Source organism: Trichomycterus rosablanca, chromosome 20 (assembly GCF_030014385.1).
Source record: "Trichomycterus rosablanca isolate fTriRos1 chromosome 20, fTriRos1.hap1, whole genome shotgun sequence".
NCBI lineage: Eukaryota > Metazoa > Chordata > Actinopteri > Siluriformes > Trichomycteridae > Trichomycterus > Trichomycterus rosablanca.
The window spans coordinates 14,066,800-14,079,638 of NC_086007.1; the positions used below are offsets into that span (position 1 = coordinate 14,066,800).

The window sequence follows — 12,839 nt, forward strand, 5'->3', positions numbered from 1 at the left end:
TGGAATGCTTTTCCACTCCTCCATGACGACATCCCGGAGCTGGCGGATATTCGAGACTTTGCGCTCCTCCACCTTCCACTTGAGGATGCCCCAAAGATGTTCTATTGGGTTTAGGTCTGGAGACATGCTTGGCCAGTCCATCACCTTTACCCTCAGCCTCTTCAATAAAGCAGTGGTCGTCTTAGAGGTGTGTTTGGGGTCATTATCATGCTGGAACACTGCCCTGCGACCCAGTTTCCGGAGGGAGGGGATCATGCTCTGCTTCAGTATTTCACAGTACATATTGGAGTTCATGTGTCCCTCAATGAAATGTAACTCCACAACACCTGCTGCACTCATGCAGCCCCAGACCATGGCATTCCCACCACCATGCTTGACTGTAGGCATGACACACTTATCTTTGTACTCCTCACCTGATTGCCGCCACACATGCTTGAGACCATCTGAACCAAACAAATTAATCTTGGTCTCATCAGACCATAGGACATGGTTCCAGTAATCCATGTCCTTTGTTGACATGTCTTCAGCAAACTGTTTGCGGGCTTTCTTGTGTAGAGACTTCAGAAGAGGCTTCCTTCTGGGGTGACAGCCATGCAGACCAATTTGATGTAGTGTGCGGCGTATGGTCTGAGCACTGACAGGCTGACCCCCCACCTTTTCAATCTCTGCAGCAATGCTGACAGCACTCCTGCGCCTATCTTTCAAAGACAGCAGTTGGATGTGACGCTGAGCACGTGCACTCAGCTTCTTTGGACGACCAACGCGAGGTCTGTTCTGAGTGGACCCTGCTCTTTTAAAACGCTGGATGATCTTGGCCACTGTGCTGCAGCTCAGTTTCAGGGTGTTGGCAATCTTCTTGTAGCCTTGGCCATCTTCATGTAGCGCAACAATTCGTCTTTTAAGATCCTCAGAGAGTTCTTTGCCATGAGGTGCCATGTTGGAACTTTCAGTGACCAGTATGAGAGAGTGTGAGAGCTGTACTACTAAATTGAACACACCTGCTCCCTATGCACACCTGAGACCTAGTAACACTAACAAATCACATGACATTTTGGAGGGAAAATGACAAGCAGTGCTCAATTTGGACATTTAGGGGTGTAGTCTCTTAGGGGTGTACTCACTTTTGTTGCCGGTGGTTTAGACATTAATGGCTGTATATTGAGTTATTTTGAGGGAAGAATAAATTTACACTGTTATATAAGCTGCACACAGACTACTTTTCATTGTGTCAAAGTGTCATTTTGTCAGTGTTGTCCCATGAAAAGATATACTTAAATATCTGCAGAAATGTGAGGGGTGTACTCACTTTTGTGATACACTGTATATATATATATATATATATATATATATATATATATATATACATACACATACACACACACACACACACACACACACACACACGTGTGTATCTAATCTATATATATATGTATCTATATATCTATATGTATCTATCTATCTATCTATCTATATATACATACATGTATCTATATATCTATCCATCTATCCATCTATCCATCTATCTATACAGTGTATCACGAAAGTGAGTACACCCCTCACATTTCTGCAAATATTTCATTATATCTTTTCATGGGACAACACTATAGACATGAAACTTGGATATAACTTAGAGTAGTCAGTGTACAACTTGTATAGCAGTGTAGATTTACTGTCTTCTGAAAATAACTCAACACACAGCCATTAATGTCTAAATAGCTGGCAACATAAGTGAGTACACCCCACAGTGAACATGTCCAAATTGTGCCTAAAGTGTCAATATTTTGTGTGACCACCATTATTATCACTGCCTTAACCCTCCTGGGCATGGAATTCACCAGAGCTGCACAGGTTGCTACTGGAATCCTCTTCCACTCCTCCGTGATGACATCACGGAGCTGGTGGATGTTAGACACCTTAAACTCCTCCACCTTCCACTTGAGGATGCGCCACAGGTGCTCAATTGGGTTTAGTCCATCACCTTTACCTTCAGCTTCCTCAGCAAGGCAGTTGTCATCTTGGAGGTTGTGTTTGGGGTCGTTATCCTGTTGGAAAACTGCCATGAGGCCCAGTTTTCGAAGGGAGGGGATCATGCTCTGTTTCAGAATGTCACAGTACATGTTGGAATTCATGTTTCCCTCAATGAACTGCAGCTCCCCAGTGCCAGCAACACTCATGCAGCCCAAGACCATGATGCTACCACCACCATGCTTGACTGTAGGCAAGATACAGTTGTCTTGGTACTTCTCACCAGGGCGCCGCCACACATGCTGGACACCATCTGAGCCAAACAAGTTTATCTTGGTCTCGTCAGACCACAGGGCATTCCAGTAATCCATGTTCTTGGACTGCTTGTCTTCAGCAAACTGTTTGCTGGCTTTCTTGTGCGTCAGCTTCCTTCTGGGATGACGACCATGCAGACCGAGTTGATGCAGTGTGCGGCGTATGGTCTGAGCACTGACAGGCTGACCTCCCACGTCTTCAACCTCTGCAGCAATGCTGGCAGCACTCATGTGTCTATTTTTTAAAGCCAACCTCTGGATATGACGCCGAACACGTGGACTCAACTTCTTTGGTCGACCCTGGCGAAGCCTGTTCCGAGTGGAACCTGTCCTGGAAAACCGCTGTATGACCTTGGCCACCATGCTGTAGCTCAGTTTCAGGGTGTTAGCAATCTTCTTATAGCCCAGGCCATCTTTGTGGAGAGCAACAATTCTATTTCTCACATCCTCAGAGAGTTCTTTGCCATGAGGTGCCATGTTGAATATCCAGTGGCCAGTATGAGAGAATTGTACCCAAAACACCAAATTTAACAGCCCTGCTCCCCATTTACACCTGGGACCTTGACACATGACACCAGGGAGGGACAACGACACATTTGGGCACAATTTGGACATGTTCACTGTGGGGTGTACTCACTTATGTTGCCAGCTATTTAGACATTAATGGCTGTGTGTTGAGTTATTTTCAGAAGACAGTAAATCTACACTGCTATACAAGCTGTACACTGACTACTCTAAGTTATATCCAAGTTTCATGTCTATAGTGTTGTCCCATGAAAAGATATAATGAAATATTTGCAGAAATGTGAGGGGTGTACTCACTTTCGTGATACACTGTATATCTATATATATCTATATATATATACACACACACACACACACACACACACACACACACACGTGTGTATCTAATCTATATATGTATGTATCTATATATCTATATGTATTTATATATCTATCTATATATACATACATGCATGTATCTATCTCTCTGTCTCTCTGTCTGTCTGTCTGTCTGTCTGTATCCATCCATCCATCCATCCATCCATCCATCTATCTATCCATCTCTGTCATGATAGCTACGTTTTATTCGATTTGCCTTTCAAAAAATTCAGTCTTTCACTTCATGCTTTTAATGTTTAAGTTATAGCATGCTCATGTTCTTATTTCTATATAGACTTCTCCATCAATTACATCTTATCTGTATTTAAGAATTTGGGACAGCAGGACCTGTGTGTGAAGACAGGCTTCCAGCCATGGTGAGCTTTTAATTCTGTTAATAAGAGCAATATTGAAGTATTTCCTCTTTTTTCTGTCCTTGGACACGTACAGTGGTACCTTGTAACTCAACGTGCCCTAAACTCAAAATCTTTAACGCTCAATGCCTTTTGTCGAGAAATTTGTACCCTTGAACTTTTTCCTTAAACTCAACATGTTTAGTTTGTTTTTTAAAAATGTATGTATTTAATTTTTAATTAAGCAATAGAACACGAGAGGGAGTGTGTTATCGCCTTCGGCTCGGCTCGTGCCTGCGACCGAATCACAGCCGTGATGTTATTCGCGATAACACACGACCTCAAGTGTTCTATTGCTTTTATACAACAGTTTTTACGAAATAAAGGAAGAAAATAAATCAAAGAAGCCCTGAATTTCATAATAAATATGCTTTAATATTGGCAATACCTTCCGCCAAAAAGTAGTTCCACAACGAATATAAAGTTTAACACTACAAAGCAAACATCCCAAGTTGCAAAAACTCATTTCAGGGAGGTAAGAACAACAAGAAGAAAAAGGCGAGAACCTCCGAAGGGAAAAAAGGAAATAAAAAAACTCTCACACACACCAAAGGATTATGGATGATAACAGAACTCTTAGGAGCTGCTAACTGGGCTATTAAGATAACTGTTCGCGTCACATACACATAAATGTTCCCTACATAGTGCACTAGATTGTGTATCAGATCGCGGATTTATGTTCCCTACATAGTGCACTAGATTGTGTATCAGATCGCGGATTTATGTTCCCTACACAGTGCGCTAGATTGTGTATCAGATCGCGGATTTATGTTCCCTACACAGTGCGCTAGATTGTGTATCAGATTGCGGATTTATGTTCCCTACACAGTGCGCTAGATTGTGTATCAGATCGCGGATTTATGTTCCCTACACAGTGCGCTAGATTGTGTATCAGATCGCGGATTTATGTTCCCTACACAGTGCACTAGATTGTGTATCAGATCGCGGATTTATGTTCCCTACACAGTGCGCTAGATTGTGTATCAGATCGCGGATTTATGTTCCCTACACAGTGCACTAGATTGTGTATCAGATCGCGGATTTATGTTCCCTACACAGTGCGCTAGATTGTATATCAGATAACGGATTTAAAACGAGATCGGGAATAAAGTCTGTGTCGCCTGCGTGCACGTTTGTGTGCATGAAGCTTGTCGTTACTGGCAACGCGTCAGCGGAGTAATACAGTTGTGGTGTGAAAAGGCCGTGCTGTTATCACGAATATCAGCACGGTTAGAACGCTTCTCAACCAATCAGATTCTAAGGTCGGAACTACCTGTTGTATAATTAACAATGAACAGTCAGTCGCATTGTTCAGCGCTCGGCTTGAGCGGTGCGGTAATACGTCATCAAAGTGTGCCTATGAGGCGAAACTGCATTTATGTGGAATTACCGGTCGATTGACTTTGAAAGCGTCCACATGTATCTGTGTTTAGCTGGATACAGCTAAACACAGATACACAGTTTAACCCCCCCCCCCCAATTTTCTCCACTAATCTAATCATGTCCAATTACCCTGAATGCGTCCTCTATACTGATTCGACCGCTCACCGCTGACTGAGGACGCCTCTCAACTGACATACGCCCTCTCCGGCATGCACAGTCAGTACAGACTCCATTTTTCACCTGCAGGAGTCCAGTTCATACACACGGGCACCCCATCAGCATTATTCCTCAGCCATGTGCAGGCGCCAGCAGGGGCTGCAGTTGCACCAGTTATGAGGACCTATGATCCGACTTTTTACCCCTAACCCTATGAACAACAGCCAATCGCTGTTCATGCAGCTGCCCAGCCCAGTCGGAAGGCAGAGCTGAGATTCGATACGGCCACTGCCCTGGTTTGTGCAACAGAAAATTGTAAATCTTCGCAGCATTATGTGTAAAGATCAAATGCTTATTATCAACTCTAATGTGTAAGGCTTCACTGTTTCACTCTTTTTGTTAAGTCTTCTGCGGTGGATTTAAAGACAAAGGAGGAGAAAGATGCAGAGCTTGACAAACGCATTGAAGCTCTGCGGAAAAAGAATGAGGCTTTAATGAAAAGATACCAGGTTAGTAACTGTGCAAATTAGTAGTTTTTTTCTTCGTTATAACAGTTCATAAAGTGTTACTTTCAGCCATGCCACATTTTAATCTGGGTTATTTGTAATACTTTTTTTTAAGGCAAATAAATGTACAAATCGTATTTCCAGAAAAGTTGGGATTTTGTAAAATGCAATTAATACAAGAATCTATTATTTGTTAATTCTTTTAAACTTTTATTTAACTGACAAAAGTACAAAAACATTTCCATTGTTTTACCGATCAACTTAATAAGTACAAAATGTAGAATTTGATGGTTGCAACACATTCAAAAATACATTGGAAATGAGGCACATTTACCCCTGTGTTGCATTACCTTTCCTATTAATTACACTTTAATTGTATATGAACCGTTGTATGTGGACTCCAGTCAAAACAAACTGTTTACTAAACCGCATGCAGGGTAAAGCCTGGTATTGCCTTGTTTAATGTGGCAGCATTTGTCTCTCCAAAAAGATAATATACACCTCATCATGAATGATACCTTAACACATATGCAAGTCAACCATGCCTTCCCTACATCATCACTGACCCACCTTCATTCCTGACTGTGGGGGATATTACTGTGCTTTTTCCAGTCATAAGCCTTAATCCATATGGCCAAACAGTTCCAGTTTACTGAACTTTCTAGAACTCTGCAGGCCTTTCCAAATTATTTTGCCATTTTCAAGGCGACTATTCCATTTTTCTTGGTCAAGAGTGGAGTGTGTCTTGGATTCTGGATATAAAGTCCATGGTTGATGATTCTAGTTGTTTATGTTATGATTGCCTCTGCCTATGACACATTAGTCTCAGCCGTCACATTCCTGCAGTAACGCTGGTGTTTTCCTTTGTTGTCCTGATAAGATTGCTAAGGCCTCTGAATGAAAAGCCAAGCAGGTTTGCTGTTGTGTTTGGAGCATGGTTGCAACAAACCCTAAACAAATCACTGGGCGGTATTTGTATAACACATCAGAGCTAAAGCAAATTAAGGGTTGTTCATGGGGAGTTCTGATGGGTTAATTATGTTGTAACCCAACTTTGGGTCATACAGACTAGCAGCAGGTCTTAATATCAGCAAATATGACATGGCAGTATAAACAAAATATCATTTTATTCTAAAATACATGATTCATTTTTTGTTGATATGATCTAATGCAAAATCTAGCTCTGCAGAAAAGTATAGTTATAAATTCTCATTTTATTTGGGTGTTTGATACCAACTGTAAGAGGCACTTTTGTGTTTTGGTATCAAAAGTGCATTTGATGATAATTCATAGGGCATTTGAAAGGTACAGGCAGTCGAATTTGCTAGCTCACCACCGCAGAGCATTGAGTCTGAGCTTCTGCAGTACCAAAGGCTTGGCCTGGACTCTCAACAGACATAACTGACCATGTCTGAAGGATAAAAGACCAGATGGTGCATCATCATCTTGATGCTAAAACTGCAACTCCTGTTTGATTAGAATAGCATAGTACATGTTAAAGCTCTATTAAAATTTTCCTGCGGGCAGTCTATAGATTCAGAACTGGACATCAGGTGGCCTCACACATGTCAGAGAAGGGGTACACTGGGGGTTCAAGTATAACAGTCCTTTTGCAGTTGCAGAGGCATATAAATAAATGCTCTGCCACAAAAGACACATTTATGGAATATGGGTCATCAGTAATCCAATAATGATTTAAACCAATAATGGTTTAAATATGAGTGAATATGGGCAGATTAGGTAAAGTGTCCCCAAAATGCTCTCATTTCACTGCCAACAAACTGCTAAATACACATACACCTTATTTAGTCAATTTTGGTCTGTACGCTTGTTCCCTCCTCTACTGTCAGGAAATTGAAGAAGACAAAAAGAAGGCAGAACAAGAAGGAATTGCTGTGACGACAACTCGCAAACCACGTTCTCATGAGCCTGAACCAGAACGACGGAGAACTGAGAAAGAAAACTTCGTTGTGACAGTTGATATGTCCAAATCAAGTGGGGTAAGACCAACAATGCCAAAACTTATTTGTGTAGTATTCCATTATATTACCACTAGTGATGCAGCAATGGGACTCTTACGTGGCACATACCTGCCACTACCCATTTTTCGTTCAAAATTAAATTCAACGTAGCCTGAAATTGTCAAAAAAAAAAAGGGCATTTGCCCTTTAAAGTAGATATATGTGTGTGTGTGTGTGTGTGTGTGTGTGTGTGTGTGTGTGTGTGTGTTTGGCTACTCTCATACTTCGGGGTTGTCATAGCAGATCCTTGTGGTCTGCATACCTGATTTGGCACAGTTTTTATGCTGGATGCCCTCCTTGTTTTTGTTCTGGCTTGGAACCGGCACTGAGAGTGCACTGACAAGTGCAGCTCCTAAAGTCAGAAACCATATGGACATTGCAATTCTTTACGTACAACTGTTACTCTGCCATGTTGTACACTCAACAATAGCTGATATAACCACATGGGTGAGGGATTACTTTGGCAAACCTTTGTCAAGCACTACAATACAGAGTTACATGCACAAATGCCACTTAAAACTTAACTGTGCAAAAAGAAAAAAAGCCTTATGTTAACCATGTCCAGAAGCGTCATCGACTTCTCTGGGCTCAGAGGCATCTAGGATGGACCATCACACAGTGGAAACATGTATTGTGGTCAGATGAATCAGCAGTCCAGGTCTTTTTTGAAAAAAATGAACGCCGTGTGCTCCGGCTCAAAGACGAAAAGGACCATCCAGACTGTTATCAGCACTGTTATCAACACTTATGTGATAGCAGCATTAATGCAGAAAAGTACATTGAGATCTTAGAGCAACATGTGCTGCCTTCAAGACGTCATTCTTTCCAGGGACGTCCATGCATTTTTCAACAACACAATGCAAAACCACATGCTGCACACATTACAAAGGCATGGCTGGGGAAGAAGAGGGTACGGGGACTGGACTGGACTGCCTGCAGTCTGATCTGACCCCAATAGAGAATGTGTGGAGAATTTTGGAAAAAAAAATGTGACAACCGGGCCGCTCAGGTGGCGCAGCGGTAAAGAGACACGCTGCAACCAGGGCTGGATTCTGAGTACGTGGTATCGAATCCAGCTCTGCTTCACCGGTTCGAAGCTGAGTTGGCTGTATGGGCAACGATTGGCCGGTTGCTCAGTTGGGGGGTGGGACAAAGAACCGGATGTGGGTCTCTCTCTGTCACAGTGCGATTACGGCCTCTGCCGGCTGATTAGAGAAATTAGGAAAAAGTGCCCTTAGGGTGTGTCTACGCTAGGTGGCGCCAAACTCATCAATGTGTGGGTGGCAAAAATGCATCCGGCTGCTGCTCATGTTTTCGGCGGGGATGTGGGTTAGCTTCGATCTCCTCGGTCAGGGCAGGGTTCGGCATAGACGGAGAGGAAGCACGATGCAAATTGAACAATTGGATGCGCTAAAAGGGGAATAAAAAAAATTAAAAATGTGACAACAGCGACCCCGTACTGTTGCACATCTTAAGACGTGTTTGCAGGATGAACGGAACAAAATAAAAGCTGAAACACTAAATCACTTGGTATCCTCGGTGGTAAATGCTTTACTGTCCCAACTTGCCTGAAATGCTAAAATGAAATGGAGTTGACCAGACAAAGTACATGTGTTTTTTTAACTTGCATTTTCCATGCTGTCCCAACTTTTTTTGATTTGGGATTGTACTAAGGCTGGCCCCTATTCACTACTGACTCAGCATTGGCATGTCAGCCTATTGCTGTAAGCTCTGCTGTGAGCTGGGAGTGCATTTTAATAGGAAAATGTCATTTCTACTTTGCAAGTATTGTAATTTTGTACAAATCAGATATGTAAATAATGTATTATTTAAAGGCTGTAAGTATGATTGACAAAATTGCACTCTAGAACTGCATTTATCGCAACACCTTTTCCTCACAGTGCTTGAGATTTTAATTTCCCACCCGGGGATTGCTGAGACACAGTGCAGTGCGTTTTAATCAGTACCTGTTGTGGGACTGTGGGACACAGATGGCCTGTGCAGTGGTGATTAGTCCTCCTGTTGTGATCTGTGAAGGTCAAGCGTTTATTCAAAGCACCTTGACATGTGATTGACCTAATGAATAAAGGTGATAGGGTGGCATTGTTTAAAAACCTGTCCTCCTTTGCAAGGTCACTACTAGAAGTAGATTTGAATACTTGATTGTAGAGATGCATGAGTATCGATACTGGTATCGGGTATTTGCCCGATACCGCGCTCATTAACTTGTACTCGTACTCGCAAACGAGGCTCCGATACTAAACATCCGATACCGTGTGCCTAGTGCACGTTGCTGCGTCAGATATCTGATCTGAGATGTGCGACTGGGAATGAGTGACATGTCGAACAGCCAATGAGAACGCAGGATACGGTGTGAGGGGGAAACGCAGGAGAGGAGTGTAAACAGGTGGGACAATGTTTGTAGATCAAACATTGATAAAATGTTGTTGGTCCATAATATTTATATTTGTTTGTTAAGATTGATGGAGAGAAAAACCCCATAAGGAACTTTTTGGATGACCCACGGCGCAGTGGGCCAATCCATGAGGCAGATCGCAAGGAGGGGAGTCGTAGACATGTACGCAACTGGGGTGGACTGGAATTTGATCATGTGAAGACTGGACCCGAGATGGAGAAAGAGTGGACGGTTAGGAATACATTACATTATTTAAACCTAGCGCATTATTCTCACACAGGCATTTAGATTAAAGTCTTTTCACTTAATGTTGTTTGACAACATACCTCCTTGGGAATTCAGGATACCTGATATCTTTGACATTGCAAATGAAAAGAAAAATAATGAGTGACATGTCGAACAGCCAATGAGAACGCAGGATACGGTGTGAGGGGGAAATGCAGGAGAGGAGTGTAAACAGGTGGGACAGGGGGATAATATAGTTTATATCAGAATACACCGGCACACACACACACGTTTCACAGTATTTCTGACCTGATCGTTCTCTACAAAACATAACAACAAAACACCAACATTGCAAAAATATTTATTAACCTCCAACTCACTACAGAACAATCCATGCTATTCGTGTTGCCAAATCCACTCAGATTCATTTATTTTTCCTCCTTGATTTCATCACATCAGCACACAAACACTTTGATCACTCGCTACTTGTTGATGTGCATTTTTGGACGTGGTATCATTAAACTTCTCGTCACTTCTCACGTGTGTTTTTGTTTAAAAAAAACAAACACGGTATTCTAAATAGGTATTGATATCAGTATCGGCAAGTACAAAAATACATGTACTTGTACTCGGTTGGGGAAAAAATGGTATTGATGCATCCCTAATTGATTGTATATTTTGTGTGTGTACGAGTTGGCCAAAAAGGCCGGTTATACATTAACAGCATTTAGGAGATGCTTATACTATGTAATATGTAAGCTTCAGATCCTCATCTTTTTCCTCATTTACAGGAGAATCGAATGGTGAATGACAGGAAATCGCCATCTCGCCGCGGCGATCCTGCTCCGGAAGAAGGGAATAGCGAACGACACCGTGGCAAAAGTCCCTCTCGTAGGGGAGGGTCTGGCCGGCTGAACAGGGGCACGCAACGTGGAGGAAGTCATCGTTTAGAAAGGCCTGATGTAGGCCGGATGCCGGATGTAGAAGGAAGAGAGGTCCTTGATCGCGATGAACACTCTCGAGGAAGAAGGGGAGGAAGAGGAGCAACACAGGCCGGTTTCAACTCGGACAGAAAATCCATGGTGGATCATTGAATCATTTCTTGAATATTTCATTTTTATGGCAGTCAGGTGGTGCAGCGGTAAATTATGCTAGCCCACAACCACTAAGATCCAGGGTTCGAATCCCCTTGTGGTGCAAACGGCCGGTTGGAAGTCTACATACAGCTGAGATTGGCTATGTCTGCGGGGGGAGGGGATGAGGGGTGTCCTAGGCTCTATGATGGATTGGCGTCTATTGTGTGCATTGTGCCAAGTGAGTCAAAGGAAACCTGACCCATTGTGACCCTGACCAGGATAAAAAGGTGGTAAAACCAGAAAATGAAATGAATTTCGTTATTCATATATTGAAAATTTATTGCATTAACCTTTTTAATTTAGAGTAGTGGATAACTGATATTGCACTGTAAAGGGAGCATGCTCATTGGTGCTATTCAGTGCTATTTTAAAAGAACAGTAATGGTTTTTACATGACCCAGACAACACAAATGATCCATTTTACTCTCTCTGCTCTGTACAATCTGGTCCCACTATGGTTTACAAGATGCAACATACAGCCTTCACAAGGGGGCGTTTGCGTACAAGTTTATTTAATTAGTATTACACTGACTAGGCATAACATTATGACCACTGACAGGTAAAGTGCATAACACTGATTATCTCTTCATCACAGCACCTGTTAGTGGGTGCGATATATTAAGCAGCAAGTGGGCAAGAGTTGAGCGATTTTGACAAGGGTCAAATTGAGATGGCTAGACGACTGGGTCAGAGCATCTCCAAAACTACAGATCTTGTGGGGTGTTCCCGGTCTGCAGTGGTCAGTATCTATCAAAAGTGGTCCGAGGAAGGAACAGTGGTAAACCGGCGACAGGGTCATGGGCGACCAAGGCTCACTGATGCATGTGGGGAGCGAAGGCTGACCCGTGTGGTCCGATCCAACAGACGAGCTCCTGTAGCTCTAATTGCTGAAGAGGTTAATGCTGGTTCTGATAGAAAGGTGTCAGAATACACAGTGCAGTTGCAGGGCTGCTTTGGCAGCGAAAGGGGGACCAACACAATATTAGGATGGTAGTCATAATGTTATGCCTAGTCTGTATTTTTCTCTGCAACCCATTTTTTAGCTCGTGACCCATGTTAAGTGTCACAACCCAGGGTTCGAAAAACCCTGCATTAGGAGACCATTGCGGTAAAATCTATATGAACATAAATAGGGCAAACATAAAGGTATAGCTGCAAAATGAGACCCAGTTTATATTAAAGCTCATAAACACCCCGTGTCAGGTGTTCACATACTTTTAGCCATATAGTGTAGCTTCAAGAAATCCAGCTACATTTTAAGAAAGCAGATAAAATGTCTTGCAACAGTAAGAATATCAATCCATGTTTGTCTTGTTTTCAGGAGTGGGAACAAAAGAGGAAGGAAAATATTGAGAAGATGAAAGAGGAGATGGAGAAGATTGCTGAGTATGAAAGAGGTGAAAGGGTGTGTAGCTGAAAGCC

At 42.5% G+C, this 12,839-nt stretch overlaps 1 protein-coding gene across 5 annotated transcripts in view; it reads left to right on the top strand.

The window, feature by feature from the left end:
* ccdc9 (coiled-coil domain containing 9) overlaps positions 1 to 12,839 on the top strand; it is a 46,281-nt gene that overhangs the window by 950 nt on the left and 32,492 nt on the right. For 3 of the 5 annotated variants that reach the window (XM_063016830.1, XM_063016828.1, XM_063016831.1), the window contains exons 2-7: positions 3,457 to 3,538; positions 5,518 to 5,622; positions 7,470 to 7,619; positions 10,120 to 10,287; positions 11,073 to 11,363; positions 12,739 to 12,822. In XM_063016830.1, the coding sequence (XP_062872900.1) occupies positions 3,536 to 3,538; positions 5,518 to 5,622; positions 7,470 to 7,619; positions 10,120 to 10,287; positions 11,073 to 11,363; positions 12,739 to 12,822 (801 nt within the window). In that variant the 5' untranslated portion in view covers positions 3,457 to 3,535. The remainder of the gene's footprint in view (positions 1 to 3,456; positions 3,539 to 5,517; positions 5,623 to 7,469; positions 7,620 to 10,119; positions 10,288 to 11,072; positions 11,364 to 12,738; positions 12,823 to 12,839) is intronic. The other 2 variants (XM_063016829.1, XM_063016832.1) reach the window with 2 other exon arrangements.